The 25,101-nt window shown below is 40.5% G+C and overlaps 1 protein-coding gene across 5 annotated transcripts in view; it reads left to right on the top strand.

Annotated features, from left to right (window-relative positions):
- The window catches only part of CCSER1 (coiled-coil serine rich protein 1), a 701,519-nt gene that overhangs the window by 193,337 nt on the left and 483,081 nt on the right, over positions 1–25,101 (top strand). For all 5 annotated transcript variants that reach the window (XM_053404078.1, XM_053404076.1, XM_053404077.1 and 2 more), the window contains one exon: positions 16,759–16,879. In XM_053404078.1, coding sequence (XP_053260053.1) covers positions 16,759–16,879 — 121 coding nt within the window. The remainder of the gene's footprint in view (positions 1–16,758; positions 16,880–25,101) is intronic.

Here is a 25,101-nt window from a genome sequence, read left to right as displayed (position 1 = left end):
TGTGTGGGGTCAGACTTAAATGCATGAACTTCTATCCCTAAATTTAACTTGATGAAAATACAAGGTGCAGATTGTGCATGGAGGTAAAGCTTAGAAAGGTGGCTGTCCTCAATTTGTTTGAGGAAGAACCAGGGGCAAGCAGATTCCCTTTGCCAGTTCCAACAAGCTAAACATCATCTGCTCCCTGGGTGGTTTCCTCTGCTCTTGCTTATACTAAGATAGCCCCAGTGGTTTGCCTGGGTACATTGGGTCCCAGCTAGTGGAATTATGGTTTGTAGGAGTACACTGGGTGACATCTGATGGAAATTGTCCACCAGATCAAAAACAGGTGGTATGTACATATATGCATGGCCTAGATTTTGAACTTTTCCCATGGAGATGTTTTCAACAGTAACAAAAGCATTCTATGTAATGAAAATATATTTATGTTGAAATAAAGAAAGACATGCAGCTTTTATGTAGAAAAATGGCATTATTTTAGATCCATAAAAGAGCGTACCTTGTAATTTTAGAGGGGATATTGAACATATAAACCCCAAACACTAATATTCAATTCCTTTCTTATATATCATCTCCTAGTAGGTTGATATTATATTAGAACTATAATAATGCTTGCAAGCTATTGCAGTTTATATTTGGATTATGTTTGCTTTGACTGTAAAGGGTTTAGTATAGACTGTTTGTAATACTGGTGGGTTATGGACCAGACACAATAATAATTCATTCCTGCTTTTGAGACTTCACTGCTTGTCTTATACTCCAAGTCTCAAAGTGTAATATCCACTTGTATCCAAGGGTTGGCAAATACCTGGAATAGATAGGCAAGGAAAGTCAGCAACAGATTAGTTAGCTAATCTGACAGTGAAGGAAAAGAGAGGAGGGGGAAACAGAGGGAGGGAGTTCCTCACATTGAGAGTGCATGTGTTCACAAGCACATAACTGATCTACAAGCTCTGCAGCAGACACTAGCATAGAATTGGTTGTCTGCTATTACCTAATTTTTTTGGTTAGACACTTTCCCACTTTGAATTGCCCGCATTTCTTCTTCTGAAGCTCCACGTGGATGACATAGACATCAGGAAACCAGTTCTGGGCCTTCAGGGCTCCTAGTCTCCCACATAACACATAACACCAAGTACTTGAGATGAATAAGACGACATCTCCATTATTGCTAGCCCATCACCTAGCTTTTCTTGACTTGAGTAATTTGATATTAAGAGCAGCGCATTTTCAGGCTTGTCTTCATGTGTGTGCTGCTTCAAGCCCATTGATCCTACTTGGAATGGAATTCCATTCAGTTTTTCTGGTAAGATTCTAGAAGTCATTGGCCTTTCTCCATGTTCTAAGTCTCCCACCACCCACTTCTACAGCTGTGGATGTGGCCAATAAAGCCTGCTGTTTCCCATGTGATTGTGATTCTTTATTCTCCATTGGGAACCTCAACCTCGTAAGTAGCCGTTTGGTGATAAGTACTGGCTGTACTTTTAGACTACATGTTGATGATGTAGTTCTGTGCATACAAACTGAACTGGCAAAGAAAGACCTCCTGTACTAGTGAAACAACATCTGTTTGATGGTGGAAATCTGTGAGTACTTGGACTGGAGGTATTCACAATCTTGGATTTGGTCTGCTGACACCATTCAGTCAGTCATTACCTGCACACTTGCTACCTCAGTCATCATAATTGTACAAGTGTGTAGTTCAGGCATAGGCAAACTCGGCCCTCCAGATGTTTTGGGACTACAACTCCCATCTTCCCTAGCTAACAGGACCAGTGGTCAGGGGTGATGGGAATTGTAGTCTCAAAACATCTGGAGAGCCGAGTTTGCCCATGTCTGGTGTAGTTACTAACTGGTGAACTGCCCTTTGCTGATATCAATTACTCACATCTGTCTGCTTGCACAGTGCTGCCTCAATAATTGTTTTCTGTTGGTTTCTGGTGTGGACAGGAATTCCATTCCCTTTATGACTTTTCTGTAGCGAAACCAAATAGTTTAATGGCTGTTGTTTGAGAAATTTGCCTTTCCCCAATTGCCAAGTCTTATATGTGTCTCAATTGTGTGTGTGTAAATATTGCCCATAGTTGAAAGCATTAAAAAAAATTCCTGCCTTTTGAAGTAGTGGGAAATCACTACAGCAGATGAAATGTCTCTGTGCAGTTATGAAATGAATGAAATGTAAGTGGGAGGCTCATATCTACATTGAGGAAATGTTGTGAGCAAGTAAGCATAAATGATGAAGCAAAAGCTGCTATTTTTGTACAGTAGATTTATCCTCTGGTAGTGATGGTGAAACTGTCTTGCTTTGAATGGCTCCTGACTTGGCATTTGTGGACATAATCTGTGAATGTTCGAAAAATAGTTGTTGTTTTAAATTGGCTGTCTTGTACTTTTGGAAGGACAATGCATTTTGTCATGGTGTTGGAAACAGATACCTCCCAGCCCTAATGAGGAACGATTGAGGGAGTTGGGTATGTTTAGCCTGGAGAAGTGGAGACTGAGAGGAGATATGATAGCCATCTTCAAATATCTAAAGGGCTGTCACATGGAGGATGGAGCAAGCGTCTTTTCTCTTGCTCTGGAGGGCAGGACCTAAACCAATGGATTCAAGTTACAAGAAAGGAGATTCTGACTAAACGTCAGGAAGAACTTTCTGACAGTAAGCTGTTTGACAGTGGAACGGACTCTCTCGAAAGGTGGTGGACTCTCTTTCATTGGCAGTTTTAATGCAGAGGTTGGATGGCCATCTTTTAGGGATGCCTGAGTTGAGATTCCTGCATTGCAGGGGGTTGGACTAGATGACCCGGGGAGTCTCTTCCAACTCTACAGTTCTCTGATTCTTTAATCCACTCCACCAATCACTCCTCATAATACTTGGGAGCTGCTGTAGATGGTGTTCCAATGCAATCAAGGCTTATTCACTGCAGTTGGATCTTGACGGGTGGGGTGAGGGACAGCGATCACATGCAGGGTCTGAGAGACGAATAGACCACGGCATTCAAGAAGAAGAAGGAGAAGAAGAAGAAGAAGAAGAAGAAGAAGAAGAAGAAGAAGGAGTTTGGATTTGATATCCTGCTTTTTCACTACCTGAAGGAGTCTCAAAGCGGCTAACATTCTCCTTTCCCTTCCTCCCCCACAACAAACACTCTGTGAGGTGAGTGAGGCTGAGAGACTTCAAAGAAGTCTGACTAGCCCAAGGTCACCCAGCAGCTGCATGTGGAGGAGCAGAGACGCGAACCCGGTTCACCAGATTACGAGTCTACCCCTCTTAACCACTACACCACACTGGCTCTCAGCACATTTCTTTCATATTTTGAATTATCTGCAAAAGTCTGTTCATAATCCTGAAGTCCCAGAGTGATGGTTCAACAGCATTCTATGCACATCTGGTTTTCTAAATATACAACATCTATAGACATTTGGCTTCTTAAATGATGGGATACTTGCATTAATGCTGGAAGATGCCAACACACTGCCTGATATAGGTTTGTTGTTGTTTAGTCGTTTAGTCATGTCCGACTCTTCGTCACCCCATGGACCAGAGCATGCCAGGCACTCCTGTATTCCACTGCCTCCCACAATTTGGTCAAACTCATGCTGATAGAGAACACTATCCAACCATCTCGTCCTCTGTTGTCCCTTTCTCCTTGTGCCCTCCATCTTTCCCAACATCAGGGTCTTTTCCAGGGAGTCTTCTCTTCTCATGAGGTGGCCAAAGTATTGGAGCCTCAGCTTCAGGATCTGTCCTTCCAGTGAGCACTCAGGGCTGATTTCCTTCAGAATGGAGAGGTTTGATCTTCTTGCAGTCCATGGGACTCTCAAGAGTCTCCTCCAGCACCATAATTCAAAACCTGATATAGGTATGTTAGTACAATTGCCTATGTGGTGGTTTCAAGCTCAGACTGGTTGTTATTCAGGTTGCTGTTCCTGTTGCCTGCCATGCTAGCTCCTTTGGCAGTGCACTGTTAAGTCTTACACACATGAACTAGTGCTTGTCAGATAATGAGCTAAATGTTAAAAGACCAAGAGTCCTCCTCTCTGTCCAGTCCCTCAAGAGGAAGATGACTCTATTATCAAACCCTTGTAGTGACCTTATCATGATTTTCTCATACATATTTATTGGTGTTCTAGTGGTATTCTGAAAGGATTAGCTCCTGTCACATTTTTAATGCTGTCTGCTGGTGAACACCTTTTAATTGCAGATATTAATTTGCATTCAAATGGGAGGCATCTGGTTCAGCTTTGAAGTAAAAGACAATTTACAAGCTTTCCAAATGGATAATCTGGCACAATATCATGAAACTTTATTTATTATTTCAGATAGGCGGAGGCAAGATGAATACAATTGTCAGATTATATCCTCCTTGATTTCTAATTAACAAAGTTATGTTTTTGTTTATTATTATTATTAGGGTTGCACTGAATGTTCACCTTGAGCCTGAACTTGTGAGTTTTGGAGGGAATGCTCTCCACTCCCAGGTTTAATCCTTCTGTTGGCAAGTGTTTGTGGCCAAATGGTTTTTCATTCTGCTGCTGATTTTCAGCCAATTTTTTCCTTTTGATTTCTCTGTTGACTGGGATTGCTAGTTAGGAATCATGTACTGAATGTGATGATGTTACTGCGCAACTTAACCAATCAAATCTGTGTTCTGATGGCAGTATAGGCAAATGAAACCCATGAAGACTGAGAGCAGCTGTTTTTGAAGGCTACATCAGGGATCACACACTTTCACAGCCCCGTACTGATCACATGGGTGAATTTTCTGCACAAGTAGATTTTCACAAAATAGGCCCTCCTTTGGACTCAGTCCCCTAATCTCCAACATGGTGTAGTGGGAAACTGGGACACCAATCTTTTGGAGCACACTCCCGTGCAAAAGTATCCCACCCCCAAGATATTCCAATTTAATTTAATTAGTTGAGGGGTATGCTGTCCTGACCCATTATGCTGTGGAATTACAATATATCCATTCTCTGTTCTTTAGAAGCTTCATGGTTTGTAATCTTGAGTAATTGATTCATTTAATGCAGCTGCAAAGTTTGACATGCATGTAATTTTACATGCATGTATAATTGTATGGGGGGGAGATAACTCATGGCATCAGCTCATGAGATTTTCCTTCTTACACTTCAGGCTAAGTGCATCTAAATTATTGCAACCTACCATATGCATCATCCCCGCCCCCCTGCGTAACAGCCACAGATCACATTTGTAAGTAGAAGTAGGCAGCAAGTATCAAATATACAAATACATGCTTTGCCAAGTAGCATGCAGATGCTTATGGTAATTTAGTTGCTTAATATGCATTGCGGGGATTTCAAAGAAAATATAGCCAGCGACGAATTTTGCAACTTTAACTAAGGGTAGCAGGACACAAAGTTATCACAAAAAATGAAACCACTTTGCAAAGGATGAATTTACCATTATCAACTTATACCTAACAGATCACCTACACTGAGGCCTTATCAAATTGTTCATATACGTACCCATCATGTATATTCTAAACCTATCACAGTACTTTTTCAAACCAATGACAAAATGCAGACATAACACTAAATCAGGCATAGGCAAACTCGGCCCTCCAGATGTTTTGGGACTACAACTCCCATCATCCCTAGCTAACAGGACCAGTGGTCAGGGAATTGTAGTGCCAAAACATCTGGAGGGCCGAGTTTGCCTATGCCTGCACTAAATCATGGTTTATTGTTACAGGAACAAGTCTGGTGAAGCCTCAACCTCACATCCTTTCCCTTCCCCTCTGTGGACTTGATAAGGAGTCAGTGAGTTTCCATACCAATAAAAGTTCCCTGTGACATCCAAATTGAGGTTTATTCTAACTATGATTACCGTATTTTTCGCTCTATAACACGCTCCCAACCATAGCACGCACATAGTTTTTAGAGGAGGAAAACAAGAAAAAAAATATTCTAAACGAAACAGTGGATGTATGATTTTTGTGGTTCATGCTGTGGCTACAGACATGTGATCTGACGGTGAGTTTGGGGTAGCCCAATGCAAAAATCCTGAGGATCCACGTGGATCCGTACTTTGTAACCACGTTTTTGCACCACTGCGGCCCCAGGCAACAGTGCGTGCGTGATTTTTTTGGTGCATGCTGTAGCCATGGACATGCTATGTGATCTGATGGTGAATTTGGGGTGACCCAGTGCAAAAATCCTGAGGATCCATGTGGATCCGTGTTTTGTAACCACGTGAATGAAGGAACTGTCAGTAATGTATGATATCTCCAATACAGTGATGAAGGAAGAGGGGGGGGAGCTCACACTTGTCCTAGCCAAAGCAGCCAACTCCTATAGGCCTAGGTGCCTTCACCCCCCCATTAAATATTTGAGGGAGTCATCCTCCCCCCATGCTGATGGGCAATGCCATTCATATAAGGTACCAGTGTGCATGCACTTTGTCTTGAGATCATTGCAGTCTGTGAGATGGGGCTTACCTGTACCTGCCCCCCCAATATTTTATTGAAGTTGGAAGAGGGAGGGAGGGAGGGAAGAGAGATGGAGAGCTCACATTTGTCCTAGGCAAAGCAGCCAACTCCTATGGGCCTAGGTGCCTTCACCCCCCCCATTAAATATTTGAGGGAGTCATCCCCCATCCCCCATTGTGGTATGTGAGTGGGGCTTACCTGGCTGTCCCCCCAATATTTTTTGAAGTTGGAAGAGGGAGGGAGGGAAGGAAGAGAGAGGGGGAACTCACATTTCTGGAGCTGCCTTGCCTCGAACCGGAGCAAAAAGAGGAGGAGGAGACTCAGGGACACGAGCCTTGTAAGCCGCTTTGTTTGAATTTACCGGTGAGGTGCTGGGGGAGGGACGGAAGGGGATGCCCTCTTTGTCCCTCCTTCCGGCTCATTGTAAAGAAAGCAGAGTAAGAGCCGCTTACATTTGTGTAAGGGAGAGCCATAGAGCAGGCAGACACTGAGAAAGAGAGGCTGTCTCCCTTTCCCCACCTTGGCTTTTACACGCTGCGTGCAGCTTTTGCTGGCTTCCGAGCTGCCTCCCTTCTCCCACCTCCCCAAAAAGCCATAGAGCAGGCAGACAGGAGGAAGAGAGGCTGTCTCCCGACACTCAGCTGTTGCTCAGCTGTTGCTGGCTTCTCAGCCAGCCAAGCGGAGGAAGAGAGGCTGCCGAACAGCCAGCAAGAGCGGTTCCTCCTGCCTGCATTCGCTCCATAACACGCACACACATTTCCCTTTAGCTTTTAGGCGAAAAAAACTGAGTGTAATGGTGCGAAAAGTACGGTACTTCAGTTCCCATAATCTCCAGACAGGGCTAGGAAAAACTCTTCCTGAAACTCTGGAGACCCACTGCCACAGTGTAGACAATATCCAGCTAGGTAGATTAATGGGATAACTCACTGTAAGGCGGTTTGCAATGTTTCTGTTCTATGCTGTTTTAGTATTTCTCTGTTGACTGTGGTTTTTGTCATGAAAATAATTGTGGTTTTCTTTTTGTTTGTAACATGCTTTTGGAAATGTTGATTAAGGAGCATGAAAAACATTTTGAAAATGCATCAGTCGATATAAATGGATGACTTTGCTGCATGCTGCGGTTTGAAAAACGAGACGTCTGAAGATATGTGAAGGGTTTCAGCTAAACTTCAGGAACAGTTGTTGAGCCAGCTGTAGATAGCAAGTTTGATCCAGTGTGAGAGATGTGTGTGTGTGTGTGTGTGTGTGTGTTTATTTTTAACATATGCTACATTCTTGTGTCAGGGATTGTATAAAAAAAATGTGAAATGCACAAAACGTATGCCTAATTGGGCATTTTTTTTTTAGATCAGACCACACTTTCATAACAATGGCTGTCAGGAAGCATGAAAAAGTATTCCTCTGTTGCTTAATTAAGCCTTGAGCTTTAGTAAGAAAAGTAGCCAAACAATTAATTAATGATTAAAAATTAACTGTGTGTTCTCTCTATTGATTTATGTGGATAATTAATATAGCAGTATTATAAGGTGTACACTTGTCCTTCGCATAACTGTTGTAATAGATGAATGTTTTGCATGAAATTAGTTAAAATCAGCATTAATATTTCTGGTACAGAATCATGGAAATGACAGCATGTAAGTACAAGGTGCCATATTCTTCATTTTATGTCTCTGTGTGCATCAAATATGCCTTAATAATGTGTGTTGAATAATTTGAAAAAGGAAGCTGTTTTTATTTCTTTAAAGACCTGTCATACTTTTTCATGAGGATAAATTATTCGGGTTTGAAATGCTACTTAAAATTCCCCAGATGATGAGAATATTTCTAAGAGACTTGGGTCAGGTGTAAGCTACGTTGCACCAGTTAACATCATCCAGAGGTTACAATTCTGTGGAGGTGAAGACTATGTAAGTTGATGGTAGATAATACTGTTTAAAATGAGATGTAGAAAGCTCAGGAGAAGTTATTGCAAAGGGGGGGGGGAATCAATAGACAGGGAGATTGGTTTGAAAATCTCTTCTATTTTAAACTTCTCTGATTTTCCAGATTTGAAGTAATACACCACAGAGTATCTAATAACAGCAAAAATTGTCACAATGGTATTGCTCAGCACCTGAAATGTAATTGCACTGCAACGTTCAGCTATGTGGGCACAGAAAAACACCACACACACACACATGGACACGGACACACACACACACGGACACAGCTCTACTTAGGGCAAAGCTTCCTTAAATTTTCATGTTGGTGACACACTTTTTAGACATGCATCATTTTGCGACACAGTAATTCAGTTTTACTAGCAAGACGGAGGTTAAACTAACCCAGGCTTCCTCAAACTTGGCCCTCCATATGTTTTTGGCCTACAACTCCCATGATCCCTAGCTAGCAGGACCAGTGGTCAGGGATGATGGGAATTGTAGTCTCAAAACATCTGGAGGGCTGAATTAGAGGGAGCCTGATAATCTCTTTCCAGCCCCTACGCGCAACACACCTACACGCTGTAGCCATCATACTAATGTGTCATGATACACAGTTTGGAAAACTCTGGCTTAGGGCCTAATTAAGGAGGTGCTTAAATTTGATATTTTCAAGGCAGGATGAACCCGTGAGTGGCCTGTCTTTGAGTACATTGACTGCTTTCTCACATTAGCACTAAGTCATTGTTTAAGTATGGTTTCTTCAACAAACTATGCACCATCTCATAGAAGGAGTAAGCAAGCCACAACTTGTTTCTCCAAAGGTTGTTATCCCACCATTCTCCTTTCTTTGTGCCTTTGCAGATTGGTGAGCATTTGGGGTTGGGTGGTCAAGCAAACAGTAGTGAAGCAATGCTGTTGCTCTCATACATAATGCCAAACCATAGTTAAAACAAACCATGGTTCAGTTGTGAACATGGCTCATTAGGCTGTGGCATGATAGGACCATATGTTTTAATGAATTTCCTTTGTTTAGACCACATATGAGTTTGATAATGAAATCATTACCGAATGTGTATCTTTATTTAGCAACTTTGTTTTGATGCTTTTCTTTTTTCAAGTTGTATTTAATATGAATAAGACTATGGGACAACCATTCCTTCTCTTCAGTCTGTTTACCCCACAATACACATTGCATAGAATGGATGGCCTTTGCCCTACATTATGAATGACAGTCAATGTTGCGAGCTGTCTTCTATTTGAAGGGCTGTCCAGTCTTGGGCCAGATCATTCTGTTTCCTTTTTGTATCAGTTCTACATGTGCTCCATCATAGCTCTCCTGTAATGGATTTTTTTTAAATGCATGAACAATTTGCAATTAGATTGAACGCCTTGTGTATACATTCTTCCCCTAAAATACACATTTCATATGGCTTTCCATGCATTTCCTCTTAAATACACACTTTTTTCTGCATACTGTATTAAAATACCAAAACTGCATCACAGAATTCAGAGAACTTCATAAGCCTATTCATAGTTGGGTTCCTATCTGCGTATAAGTCTGGGACGAGCAGATTAGGCCTGTTTTATTTAAAATGTAAACTGAACAAATTTATCTTCTATCCACAGCCCAACCCAACTCCATTTTAAAGGTAAATGATAAGGATTGCCCCTTATTTCTGAATATTCCAGCCTAATATAAATGAGCACGCAAATTCTTTCAGAAGAAATCAACTCCGTAGAACCTGGCAGATTGCTGCTTAGGATCAGTTAGAGTACACAATGACAGTTTTTTTTTTATTATTATTATTATTATTATTATTATTATTATTATTATTTACTTATACCCTGCCCATCTGACTGGGTTGCCCCAGCCACTTTGTGAAAGTGAATGTTCACACGATTAATGGGTTTGTCACTAAACATTTTGGAGCCTGTCCACCCAAAACCACTGTTTCCAGCCAGGAAATTGGGAAATATTCAGGGCAACTCTAGGTGTAATAAGATGTGTAAGATTTCTATAATTTGGAACATTTTGCAATCACCTTTAAAAATTTTCTTTTAAACTGCTGTTCCTTGGACAAATGTCAAGTATCAGTTTTAGACATGTTCCTAAATTCCAATCATCTAAGATGGTAATTGCACACTAGAGATTAAATCATGTTCTTATAAGTAGAGGTTTAGTGAACTAATTAGTAGTATGTTCCTAAATAAGTTCCAATAATGTGTGTGATCATGCGCTCCAAAATGCAGCTAAATGTGTTTCAATGAGGTCCAGTTTAATCTGGGCAATTAAATTGTTAGTAAATTCAGCTTGTGCATTATAAGCAAAGAATGTTTCTGGTTGCCCATTGGAAATCTTGAGCCTGGGGAAGTATGTGAAGTCACATGTATTTGTGGCTTGGCTCGTTTTCGGATTCACAAAGACTTAGATGGCTTGAAAAGTGGTACAACATGTAAAAAAATAATGTGTCTGTGGTTTCTTTCTTCTTCTTTCTTATAGTAGGCAAATGGGCTTGAGCAATTAAAAAAGAATGATTTCTAGCAACCATTAGGCACAGTTGCAGAAAAGTCCTGAGAAACAGGCCAAAATGGGGCAGGGGAAAACCTTTCCCAAGGGTAAAAATACATAGTTGCACCACAGAGTCATGATGTCCACAGCAATTTGGCAGAATTCCTTCTTATTTGGGCTCAGAGCTTTAATATACCACAGACACATATAGCTCACCGGCAGGGATTATGTCCCCCCCCCCCTTTCATAATGAGCAGGCCACAAAACATCTCACAGAAAACGATGCTGGAAACATTAAACTGTGACATCTTCCTGCATAATAATAGCTTGATGAAACGTAATCAGGGTTGTCTTTTTCCTATGCTGCCAAACCAGAAGCACCAGCATCACATTATCCCAGGACCTACCAACCCTTTAATGATATATCTGCTCTAAGCTCCATTACATAATGATGTGACATTTTGATAGTTTAATGCTAAGTTGTTCTTCTGTACTAGCTGAGTACTGAAGAGGAAAAAGCCCTGTTGGTTGTGTGCAATGTATGGGAGATCTCAATGTGCATAATGTGGGTGTGCTTCCCTGTTCTTTGGATCACACCATAGAAATGTTTTTAATGAATTCTTGTGCAATTGTATATTGCCACTGGTAAACCTGCTGGCAAAGAGCTGAGCTGCACTGAACTGGGGTAGCTCCTAGTGCTATCCGTCATGGCTGCAGTGTGGCCAGGTGTGTCACAACCTCATGTGTGGTTGACTGCACAAATTTCCTCTACCTGATTGACAGACTGTCTCCTGATGGAGTTTTGATGAAAGGGGAGAAACCAAAGCAATTGCTCCACGTCACTGTATAGTTGAGGTACTGAACTCTCTCTCTCTCTCTCTCTCTCTCTCTCTCTCTCTCTGTGTGTGTGTGTGTGTGTGTGTGTGTGTGTGAGAGAGAGAGAGAGAGAGAGAGAGAGAGAAAGATGGAGGTACTACTATTTCAGTAAGTAGAAAATGACTGCATCCTTGCACCCACTTCTTTCCTTCATATCAAATTTCCTTCGCAAATTAGTGTTGGGAATCTGAGATTAGATACCCATGCAGTGGAATTCGCCCCCAGTTCCAGTCACCACACCGAGACAGCTTTAGGTCCAAAATAGCAGAATATTTTTTGCAGAATATAAGGTTTCAGTAATACAGTTCTGGACATTGATCTATACATACAACTTGTAGCCTTTGTAGATATATGCATACAAGTACAAAGTATTTCTGTTGCTCCAGCAAATCAAAACGTTGCACAGACAGACTCATTCACTTCACAAGACTGACTCTGATACACAGACAGACTCACTGACCGATGAGCTGACATTCCCCAATCACTTACTGTATTTTTTGCTCTATAAGACTCACTTTTTCCCTCCTAAAAAGTAAGGGGAAATGTGTGTGCGCAAATGCAGGCTGCGCAGCTATCCCAGAAGCCAGAACAGCAAGAGGGATTGCTGCTTTCACTGCGCAGCGATCCCTCTTGGTGTCCTGGCTTCTGAGATTCAGAATATTTTTTTCTTGTTTTCCTCCTCCAAAAACTAGGTGCGTCTTGTGATCTGGTGCGCCTTATAGAGCGAAAAATACGGTATATAGCTGGCAGTGGGCCATTACCATAGCAACTGGCTTGGCTGACCATGCACCTGTTGGCTTATCTCCTGCATGGGGTGCTCATGAAGGAAATTAACCTCTGCATTTAGTTCCTTCAACAATTAGCACATCATGTTGAAATGGTGGGAGGAGGGGTAAAAGAGGAAGTTATTATTTATATATTGGAAAAAGTTGAATAAAAATAAAATCTAAAACCCACTAAACAAACAAAAAACAGGCATCCACAGCTATAGGGAACTGCACTGTATATACAGTGTGTTTGTTTTCTTTTGTACAGTAGAACCTCTTAACATCCCCAGAGGTGATTGGATTCTTTTGATCCTTGTAGTTTTCAAAAGGGTCTGGCCAAAACAGTAGCTTTATGAATTTTAACATTATTCTGGATGCTTGCATTGCTCAGTTGTGACAGAAATGTCAGCAAAACGTAAGTTTCAATGTTAAAGTAAATAATTTGCATGTATACTTAAGCTTTCCAGGATAAAGGTCATAGAAACATGCAGAGCATTATAGGATGGAATATTAAAAATTGCATTACTTACGCATTCAGGGGCAAGTATTTTTCTATACCAAGTATAGCATTGAACAGCTTGATTTCTTTATGGATTTCACCATGATGACGGCAGCACAAATCTATTGTCCTTGGTATCATTAAATCCAACTATTAGGATGATGTAAGTCAGCATTTTCTCCATTGGGATCCTTTCTTGACAATACGAAGTAGATAAAACTGTATTCTTTCGTGACTATTGTGAAAGAAGGCGGGAAAACAGATAAAGCTTCATAGGATGTAATTCATTTGGTAGTAATGGTCCTATTACAGTAATTACAATTTTGTCATTGTGACTGCAGTGTTTAAAGAACCTGGCCTGTGGCTTAATTGCAGATTTATAGCAACTAACCCTTTGGGGATCATTGTCGTCTGTAATCGCATTCTCGTAACTAATGATTTAAAAAACAGAAGTTCTGTAGCAATTCCGCCGCTGCTAACCACCATCAGTTTCATTTCCTTCTATAATGTTGAAATATAAGATAAAATATGGGCCTGTTAAGGATACTATGTATGTTTGTATGTATTAAATTTTTACCTTGCAATGCTCAGCCCACATAGGGGACTGGCGTCCAGCTGCTTAAAGCAGAAGAAGAAAAATAATAAATGACATCTCTCTCTCTCTCTCTCTCTCTCTCTCTCTCTCTCTCACACACACACACACACACACACACACAAATACAAATAACAACACTGAAATATCAATGTTTTTAATTAAAGTGCTTTGGTACCCAGTAATTGGAAAACCAACGGTCCTTCTCAAGGGCCATTTCCCCTTACTATCCCAAATGCTGCCTCTGTCAGCATCCATTCCCCTGTCTGTCTCTGAGGGGGAGATGGGTCAGCAAGGCTTCCTCTACCAGTTCAGCTGGGGCGGCTGTCATTTGACATATATGCTTTCCCTTTTCCCTTTCAAATAATGTTCTTTAGATTGTAAGCTGTGATTTTAAACTAGGAACTGCTTTGAGTGCTTTGGCTGCAAGACAGCACATAAATGTAGGAACTCAATAAATTGCAGCTCTTTACTAGTCTGGATAAATTCTTTCATTTGGCATGGGTGCCTGGGAGAGCGCCTCAGAGGATGACCTAAGAACCCAGGCAGATGTACACCAGACAAGACCCTCCTTCATATGTGGACTAAGGCTGGCATACAAAACTGAAGGTGAGGGTGACCTCACTGAATGAGGTGAGGCAGGTGGCTCCTAAAGAGAGTGTCAAATCACAAGTGGGGGTTGATATGCTGGGAATCAGAAGTGGGGAGGGGCCTACCACACTCATATTCTGCTTGTGGGCATCTGATAGGCATTTGGTTGGCCAACATGAAGATAGGAGGCTGAACTACATGGGCTTTTGGCCTGATCTAGCAGCAGGTAGTGGTTAAGAGCGGTGGACTAGTAATCTGGGGAACCGGGTTCATGTCCTCGCTCCTCCACATGCAGCTGGGTGACGTTGGGCCAGTCACACATCTCTGAAGTCTCTCAGCCTCACTCACCTCACAGAGTGTTTGTTGTGGGGGAGGAAGGGAAAGGAGAATGTTAGCCGCTTTGAGACTCCTTCGGGTAGTGATAAAGCTGGATATCAAATCCAACTCTAATTATTTTATAACTTTTTCAGTGGCACAGTGCCCTCTCCATAGAGGCTCCCCTGGCACCCACACTGTGGTCTATTCAGTGCCAGTTGGAAATCTCATTTTCCGAAGCCATTAATTTTTATATATGGGCGTTTTATTCCCTAGCCTTCATCGTATGATCCCATTGTGTGTTATAATACAATAAAAAGCAATATTGTTTTAAACAATAAAGCAACAAACCAATAGAGGGCATTCTTTTTGACAGCCTCTAAACTATCCTCCTTTTCACAGAGGTCCATCTGACACTTTTCTTACATAGCTTTCACCTTTTGCTGATAGCACACCACATTACCCTGACCTTTGACTCTGTCCAGCTATCCATTCTGATTGAAAATAGTTTTAGCTGATTTTAATCTTGAATTTTTATATGACTCTTCCATGCAACTCTTTCATCTCTGCTTGTTGTCATTTATTACATTCATATCTCACCTTTCCCCTAATGAGGGAACAGTTTTTCTTTTCAACACCCCGAAAACTAGATTAGGCTGGGAGTCAGTGACTGGCCCAAGATCACCAAGTGAGATTAATGGCTGAGTGGGGATTGAAAACCTGGTCTTCCATGTCCTGCTTCAAGACACACCTGCACCTCACTGTTGTGAGGGTAAACATCTGCAGCAGGGAGCCTTTTGTATCAGTGGAGGCTGTATATTCAGTTGAGAACTACAGTGACTGGCAGAGGCTTCCTAGGGCTTCCCAACCCTACTTAGAAATGCCAGGGATTGAGCTTGGAACTGGGCTGTATTCAACTCTCTGCTTGTTCTACTCTTGAGTAGAACTACTGCTGAATACCACCATCTGCATGCAAGGCAGATGCTCTCCTGCTGAGTTATGGCCTTTCCCCACCAGTGTATTAGTGTATTGGTGTATTAGTGGTGTCAGTATTTGGTACATAAACTGTGGAGCCATGAATTTTGGTTGAACTTGAGGACAAAGAAAGGCTGGCTGAGTTGCTATTTGCGATTGAACCTGGTGCTGGAGAACAGTGATAGCTAGAACATAAAGGTCAAGGTTTCCTGTATGTTTGCAGGGAGATCATGTTTAACAAATAGCAGAACACTGTGAATGTTGCTCTTATACCATCTTTGCCCCGGGGAGGTGACTCAGTGGGCAAAAGCTATAGTTAAGTACATGTTAAGTAAGCAATAATTCAGTTATCTCAGCAGGGTTGCTAATTAGTGTAGGTTGCATTGGTTTTTATTATGCTACGTACCTGACCACTGGGAACTGTGTGGAATCTCCCATCTACTTTCAGATACATCTAACAGCTGTCAGGTAGTTATGATTCCCAGATGTCTTTAAAAGAAAAAGAAAGAAAGAAAGAAAGAAAGAAAGAAAGAAAGAAAGAGGTGCTAATAATGCTAACCCTTTCAATCACAAGTTCACCCTAGGGGAAATTTTCATGTTTGTGCTTCATGATAGGTTTACCTTGCTCACAGTTGATTATCCAAGATGCTTTCATAGTTTGGGCCTTACTGGTAAAGACTGAAAAGAAGGCTATATACTTCATAAATGAAAACAAAATTAAGCATGGCATTAGTGCTGAGCTGGAGAGCCTTTGACCATGTTGTTGCCATACAGCTCCCAGCAGAGCAAGTCAACATAGCCAGTGACTGGGGATGATGGGAGTTGTAGTCCAACATCTGCAGAACCACATGTTAGCCACTCCTGCTTTAGTGTCTTATATATACTCTCACACACAAGATGTATGAATACACAAGTTCCTTATAACTGCAAATATAACAGCCTTTTAAAACCCAATGTCTTCCATGATTTTTGGTATCTTGCATGCTGAAATGGCATCTGAGCTCTGAAATGTAGCATTCAAGAGTAGCTGAGGCCTTAATGTGGACATCGGGCACTAAGAAGCTACATATGTCAGGACTGCTTAAACTTCCCATTCTCTCATTAATTCAGAACTGAAGCATGCAACCAGCAGACTTGTGCAGTGAACCTGTTCCTGGACTATACCGCTTCAGACAGTTAGTGGAGAAGCCCATATTTAAAATAATGTCGGGAAGGAAAAGCCAGAAATACATTGGTGGTAACCAAATTACTGTTATTTTGCAGTTTGCCGGGAAGATTCACACCAGTCTGTAGTCTCGTGTGCTGCTGTGCTGCTTACTCCCATTGAACCAACTGCTGAAGGAAAGAAGAAGGAACAGCCAAAAATGACTGAAGTGACCAAACAGTGAGTGAAACGTTACAATATGCTTCTGGTTTGCTTAGCAAAAAGTGAGAATAAGTTCTGCCCATCAGGATTCACACGCTGCATCTTCCTCCACTTTCTTCTCAGATAACTGACTTAACAAGCGCTTCTGACCGTTGCTACGTATAGCAGAAAATTTAGGTTGCACAATTAAAGTTGTTTTGGTGCTGTTGCACAACAACAGAGTGTCTTATGCAGCTACGATAATCTCTGGATGCTTGCCTTTTCTGGTTTATAACACTATGTGCCAGGAGAAGCTTGACATGGCAATAAACACCCTGATTTCTTGAAGGGATGTTTCAACAAAGAAGGGGGTGGCTTTCCACAGCTGGTGGTCCAGCTTTGAAACAGCCTCCACCCCAAGATTTGGCAGAGCATATAAACTGTGGCGTTTGCTTCCCCCTGGCAAGCTAAAGAATTTTCCTTTAGACATTGCTATAAAGTTGTTTTATGGGTGCATTGTTGTCGAAATTTTCTGCAGAAGAAATAGTTTTATATGCCTATGGTATATTTAGTTGTGAGCTGTGATAGCAAAAGTAGGGCATAAATTAATAAAGATAATAAAATATTATTATTCCCTGCGCGCGCGCGCGCGCGCACACACACACACACACACACACACACACACTACAAAAGCACACTGAGCTGACAGTTTCAATGAACACCTACCTGAATGAACTTTATTACGGTCACAGACCAGGATTAAAAAAGCATATAGATAAAATAGCAGTTAGGATTTTTTAACCGATAATAGGGCAAATGGGGACCAGGAAACAGGCATAAAACTTCCAAATAAAATACAAGATTAAACACAGATAATGGATGGATAAAAAACTAATAATTAAAACAGATAAGAGCTAAAAACCAACAAAGACACACAGTTAAAACAACTGTAAGAGCATAAGAACTAAAAGACTCACAGATAAAACACCTACCTATAACCCACAAGATCCCTTTTCTAAATAAATACAGTCAGGTTGGATTCTACCAGTACATCCACGGAGATAGGAATTTGGTTCTTGGCCAGTTAGAGCTCCCTTTGGACTGGCGTAATAGTCAAAATGTGTAGCCCCTAGTCGAAATGTGTAGCCACCTGATCTTGTATTCATGCAACAGATTGAACTACTGGGTGGATAATCTGGGAAGAAGCACAATTAACCACTGGAAGACGAAAGCCCAGTGAATGATGTGAGAACCATGAATATCATGTTTTGTGTAGGATCAAGTACTTTGGCAATGCAGAACAAGTCATACTTGTCTCCCTGATCTCCCATAGCACTTACTTCCCCCAGTGCAAATTTGTATTATATTTCTCCAACAGCATTTACAGGTGAGTTCAGAGGAAGATGAAGCGGAAAGCTAATAAACTAGAGACTTTGAACACTTCAAGCCTAGATTATATTTTTTCCACACATACTACCCTGCTGTATGACATTTGTTCAGAGATGATTTGTTGTTTGAATTCATAGAAATAAAACAATTTTAAAAAGCGCACTGACATTTGGGGCAAACATTCCAAGTCTCCTTGGTGTTGCTATGGTGACAGTTCAGCAAGCCTCTGTTGAAGGAATGTAGATGCTAAAACTTCTTGTGAACTTTATTTTAGCTTGGTAGGAAGCACCAAACATATTCATAAAAAACACACACAAAAGCCCAGAGACATGTTGAGATGGCTACATAATGGAAGGGATGTGTCCTAGCTGAGAACACCAAAAAAGGAAGCTAGTTTGTGTTCTAGAAAATAAAGCACTTCTAAGTGTAGCTGATCACAGGCTGCCAGATGAAAGCTCATGCTGCCTTGTAAGGAACAATCTAAGGAATCTGGAAATACGTAATAAAGGTCTCTTGTATGCTGAGGATTTCAGTGAGACTATGCTTCGTTGCTTGATGCTAGCAGCGTCGACAAACCACAATAATAAAATGTCAGTGTAACAGAGTGCAACTCCACTGAGAACTGATTCACACAATCTATTTTTGTCTCCGCCATTTCCATGTTTATTTTGAGTGAGCTGTTGCTGTTATGCTGCTTCTTTTCCCTGTACCAGCCTGCCCCTCTCAATATCTCTGAGAGAGGGGCAGTGCATGGGGATAATAAGTAATAATAATAATAATTTTTATTTATACCTTGGCCTCCCCGGCCAAAACTGGGCTCAGAGCAGCTAACATCAAATATATGACAAATCACCATAAAATCAAGCAATCCATTAAAATACATCCTACATCCTAAAATCAAGTCAGAATCAAAGCAAAATCCAATCAGGATGCAGGAAAGGGCCTTCTCTTTGGTAGCGTCTTGCTTTTGGAATGCCCTTCTATCCCAGATACAGCCGACACCTACTTTACTTTCTATTTGGTGCCAATTTAAAATGTATTCATTTGCCCAAGCAGATTTGTAATGGAGCTGGGCGTTTTGTTTAGACTCAGGATAGAACAGCCTATAGTATTAAAGGAAATACAGTAATTGAAAACTTTCCAGTGTTCACATATGAAGGGATGAGGTAACAAATCATAGTTCTGCTGCTGTAGGAAATTAGGGGTAAGAGACTGGATTCCTGGACATTAATCAGGAAAGCTCTTTTTTAATTTGAAACTTTATGTCTTGGCACTCCCGTGGCACCACAGCACTACTTTTGGTAAGTTACAGTAACTTTCATTTGCAGTACTGCAAATAACAGTGACCAAGCATATATGATGCAATGGTACATGGTGCAGAGGTTTAAAAAGACTGGCAAAATTAAATATCCTGGGAGGAATTAAATGGGGATATAATATTCACCATAAAACTGGTGATGAGGCTGAAAAGCAATTCTAGAGACTTTAGATTTTGTTTCTCTTAATTGGTGCAAATAACATGACTTAACTAGTTGAATAAAGCCCCTTCAGTTCTTCAGATGCCCAGTTTGGGAGGATCATGTAGAGGGCCCTAATGTTGTACATTGCAAAACCATGGAGCCATCAAAATGGAGTTATATCCAATTCAGCTTATCATCCTGCTATTATTATTATTATTATTATTATGGCAATGAAGTTTTTGTCATTTTGGTTGTCACTGGTGAGGAATCACAAACCGTAATGATGTCAGGACATAGGGCAAGTTGGGGAGAGGGTGGGGCTTGATACAGAGCTGCCATTTTTTAAATAGAAAACTTGAGAGTTTTGCTCCTCCTTGAAAACTATCCCCATTCTCCAGGGGATATGGTGCATGCTGTTTCTGTTTGTAATCTAAATTGGTTGTATTAAGTCTTCAAGTGTGTGATTGATAGGTCCCAGGTTGCAAGGTGAGATGGAAGGAAGTAGATAATTAAGCTGTTTGTGCATTATCTGGGCAGATACATCGAAAGAGCTGCTTTACTGAACAGGAGAGCACCTTATCAGATTTGTTATTGTAATGAACTGGTGATGCTTTTTATTATGCTGTGTGGCAGCTGTTAACACTCTCATAAAACATATTGCCAACCAGAATAATGCTAAATTGCTGTTCAAACACAGCTATCTGGGAAGCCAAGGTTACCTTGATGGCACAACAGAAATAGTCCACTGATTTACGCAGGTAGCACATTTCGTTCTGTATGGTATTGACTTGGCTACATCTAATCTAGCTCTATACCCAAGAACTTTAGAGCATTTTCACAGCCTTCTGGGTTTGGTGTGTGTGATTGCCCAGTGCCAGGTGCACAGCTGATTGCAATTTTACCTGCCACATCCTGAGAGTCCTGTATTGATTTCCAGCATGCACTTGACTCTTACCCCTTGGCATGGTGAACAGCAAGTCTTGGTCATGCTAGGGCCAATTTTACATGGATCTTTTTAAACAACAGTTTTTTACAAAATGCAATATACAGCATAAAGCAGCATGGGAGACCACACTGCAGAATTTTGTGAACAAAATAAATTTCATTTCCCCTGTTAGTGTTCAGAGTTGTGTGTGACCGCAAGTGTGCATATCCGACACAGTATATGGCACCTTGGAAAGCTATGCTTTCATTTTTGATAAAATGAATTACTAGGCTTAATTAATGCAGGTAAAAACTTGTAAGCCAATGAGCAAGCCTGGAAAGTTTTTGGAAAGTATAGTGAGATTAAGTGATGTTTCTAAGGCTCTGGGCCAATGGTCACTAAAGCCTAATCTTCTTGGAAATTAACCTGCATCTCAATGTGCATAATTTATTATTAAATACAGAATTTGGGTTAAGAGAATACATGCAGTTTTGTTCTTTTTTGGCAAAGGCAATCCTTTGATTAAAACAAGAACCATTAATTGTATATTTTGATTTGCTGAGTGACAGACTCTGCTTACTAAGGATGCTCATAAAGTTGGTTTGGCTGAGGTCCTGGTATGAGTTTTGAAGGCTCATAAAGCTGACCTCATAGAAGAGGTGAACATTACAGGGCTCCTGAATGATTTTCCAGCTTGGTTTAAAAAAAGCTGCCTTACAGAAGAAAGATGTGGAATGCTGTGGTTTACGACTCCATATCCGATTTCCTGGAAAATTGACCAGTGGACTTGGCATTTATGGATATTTTGACAATTTGTCATCAAGTTGATTTAATAACATTTCCCCTCTGCCTCTCTTTCAAAATACAGAATACTTAGGTTATGCCCACTGGCCCACCCACTCTATTCATCCAGCTAATCTACCCAATTCCCTTTAAGCATGACTGGGCTACATGATGGTTATCTAGTCCCAACAGTAAGACAGTGAGGAAGGTGTCTCTCTTATTTCTCCTCTAGTGCGCTTGGATTGAAGGCTTGACAGGGGCCTGGCAAATTCATTTGGAAAAATAGACCAAACTATTTCAGGTTTTTTCATCAATTAGTTCCTTCTGAGTCAATCTAGTGGAAGTCTGTGTATAAGTTTCTAATGCTTGTCTGTATTGCTAAGAGAAAAAAGTGAATTGCTGGAAGATTTTTTATTTTTATATGTATTACAACATAGGTATAGAACGCAATATTCATTTAATAATAAAGTACCTAATCTTGCAATAAAGACTACATTATTACAATTTAGGAGGGAAATCTCAATATTTAGCAGTTCCAATAATTAATGAATAACACTCAAAAGTATGGATATGTAACACTTTTGCTATGTTTATGTTTCAAACTTTGCACCATAAGGCTACAGTCCTTACGCACATTATGTCCAATTGAACTCAGCAGGGCTTACTAGTAGATAAGTAAAGGATTGCTCTGTATATCTTTTTTTGTTGTTTTGGAATTCAGAGTTATTCGTATTAATGCTTTTGATCATATGCTCATAATTAGTCATAAATTTATTGCTAAATTTCTTAAGAGAACAAGGGAATCCCAACACAAAGACCTAATGATTTCCCTGCAAAATGTAAAGACTTTGAGAAGCCAACTAAAAAATGATGTTCAATGCAAATTGTCACTGAGCCCACCCTTTGTAAACCACGTAGGAATACCTGGAGAAATTTAATGGACTACAGGAAAGAGCAGAAACACTTAAGCATTAATGCTATCTGTGAAAGTAGACAAAATTAATTTAGTAATTTGGAACGTTGCAGCATTTGAATTAAAGTTCCCTCTCAATAATTACAAATTAGGTTGCAGAAACAGATTTGCAACTCAGCTGTGAGGATTAATCAAGTACATTATTACAAGATGCTGTTTGCGAGTAATAAAACATCACAAAATTGAAATAAATGCAATATGTGCACGTGCGCACAAAGAAAACGAAGACAGCTCTTTCATGAGACGGATGTGTAGTGGATTAACAACACAAACTTGTGTATGTCTACTTAGAAGTAAGCCCCATTGAGTTCAACTGGACCTACTTTGTCAAGTAAGGAGGCATGTACCATGAGGTTAATTATCTTGTCATGTTGTATAATAGGTAAGTTCCCCAGGCAGTCACAGCAGCACTGGAGCTGCTTGTAGTTTTACATTTTATTTATTTGTAAATGAAAAGATTTCTATACCGTTTCTCACCAATCTGATTTCCTATATAATAGAACAAAATTGAATAAAAAACAATAATTTTCATTAAAAGCAATAAGATCACTTCCAGTTCTTGACTGGACAAAGTTCAATGTGTTAGTTCTGGTATATAAAGCCCAGTACGACTTGGGACTTGGATACTTAAAATATCATCTCTCCCCTTGTATACCTGACCAATCACACTGCACAGTGCAGAAGAGGGTCTTCTGCAGATACCAACTCATCAAGAGGTCTGCTACCCCCAGATAGGAATTGGGTCTTTAGTGTTATGGCACCTATCCTTTGCAATTCTCTCCCATTAAATATTAGATGGTTACTATCTCTCTTGACATTTTGGTGCCTACTGAAGACCTTCCCCCTTCAGCAAGCTTTTTAAACTAGAGATCTTTCTCAGTCTGTATCTGTATTGGAATTGTTTTAAGGGGTTTTTATTATCGCTTGTGTGTTTGCCACCTTGGCTCCTTTGGAATGAAGGGTGGGATATAAATTTAATCATCATCATCATCATCTTCACTTGATCCATATCCAGCTTCCTTTTCCTCCCAAAGGAGTCTGTCACAATGACCAGAGGCTTCCTGTGAGCAGGGCCAGTTGGATGGGACTTTGTTTTATTGATTATAGTTTAGAAATTATTTATTACAATTGTTAAGAGTGAATTTCTGTTTAATTTTTATATGCTGCTATTTAATATTATTCTACACTATTCTATTGGATTGTTGAATATTACTTTGTTTGATATGTTGCTTATTTTAAAGTTATGTTTTATTATCACATTTTTGTATTGGATTAGATTGTTATAAGGTGTACATTCTTTGTTTCTTCAGCTTGTAAACCACCTTGGGTATTATAAAGTAGAAAGACAGTATACAAATTAAAAGTGATGCTGCTGCTGCTGCTGATAACCATATCTCCTTCTCAGCTGGTTGATAACTGAGATATGAGGGCAGTTGGCCGGCCCCATGTTTCCAGTGCTCAGAGGCTTACAGCCACCACTTTTGATTGCACCAGAAGGAAGCAGCTCCAACCGTGTAGTGGGTACATGTGAAAAACTGACATGTGGCCTATAGAAACAGTATTTTTATTTTTACCATACCATTATGGGAAGAGTATTGTTTATAGAAGCTAAAGTAAATTTGTGATTTGCTTGTCAGGCATCATTTTAAAAAAGAGAACATTTTTGGAAAGTCTAAATTTCTTTTTCATTGTGGAAACCTTCACAAAGGCATTGCAATAATCACTGTTTCTGCGATATACTGCTGGTGGTATTAAAAAAAAGGAAAGATAACACCTGAAAGTGAAAGTAAGATAACAGGCATTATATAGAAATTGAATATAACCGCTGGAGATATTTTCCAGAGATAAAAATGAAGCATACAAAATGACAGTGTGGAGTCAAATTCCTAATAGATGATTGCACCATTTAAGTGTTTTTCCAATTTCCCCAGTTAAGTAGAACATTGAAGTGGATGAGCAGTTCTGTCCTGTGTGAGCTCTTTAAATCCATGCTTAAAGCTGAATAGCCTTACAACAGGAACTGAGATCACTTGGTCCAGTTATCAGGATCTTACGATTTGGCTTTGATGAATGCCACATGTAACTACTGATCCACAGCCCCAGGCAGAGGGTGTATTCACAGTATTCCAAGTGTCTTGCCCCATAGCAGTCCATCTTTCTTGACATGGTTTACACTGAACTTTATGATGACCACTTACAGGGCCAGTACTGGGATCAGCATCTTTTACAGCTTGCAAAGGCCCCAAACCTAGCAAGGGGCCTACTGATTTTGGAGCTCCCGATTCTGCTCTTCTTACTTGCTGGCATGGTCTGTTCACTTATTTTTTCTAAGCAAGTAACCATGATGGATGGAAGAAGAAGGAGCAGCAGCCCTGTTTCACTCTGGGTAATAATATGCATATTGTGACCATAGAGAGAGGACAAGTCACTGGGCAACAACCCCAGTAAAGGCATGGACCTTGTCAGTGATGGGCCCAACAAGGTCAACTTGCCCAAGGGCCTCCTAAAAGATGGAACTGGCCCTGATAATTGTGCATTCTCCGGTGGTTTCTTTCTTGCAGCCTGTGTCCATCAGCTTCTGTGCATCATGTTTATGTTTATTGAATACTCATGTTTTCTCTCCCTAATGCTGTGCCAGTTCAATTTTTAGTTTTTCTGTAAACCACTTTGAGGTTTGCTTTTTACAAAAAAAGTGGTGTATGAATTTTATGAAATAAAAATAAATAGATAA

Source organism: Podarcis raffonei, chromosome 9, assembly GCF_027172205.1.
Source record: "Podarcis raffonei isolate rPodRaf1 chromosome 9, rPodRaf1.pri, whole genome shotgun sequence".
Classification (NCBI taxonomy): Eukaryota; Metazoa; Chordata; class Lepidosauria; order Squamata; family Lacertidae; genus Podarcis; species Podarcis raffonei.
The sequence above is the reverse complement of the archived record's forward strand: the minus strand, read 5'-3'. Positions and strand labels throughout refer to the sequence as shown.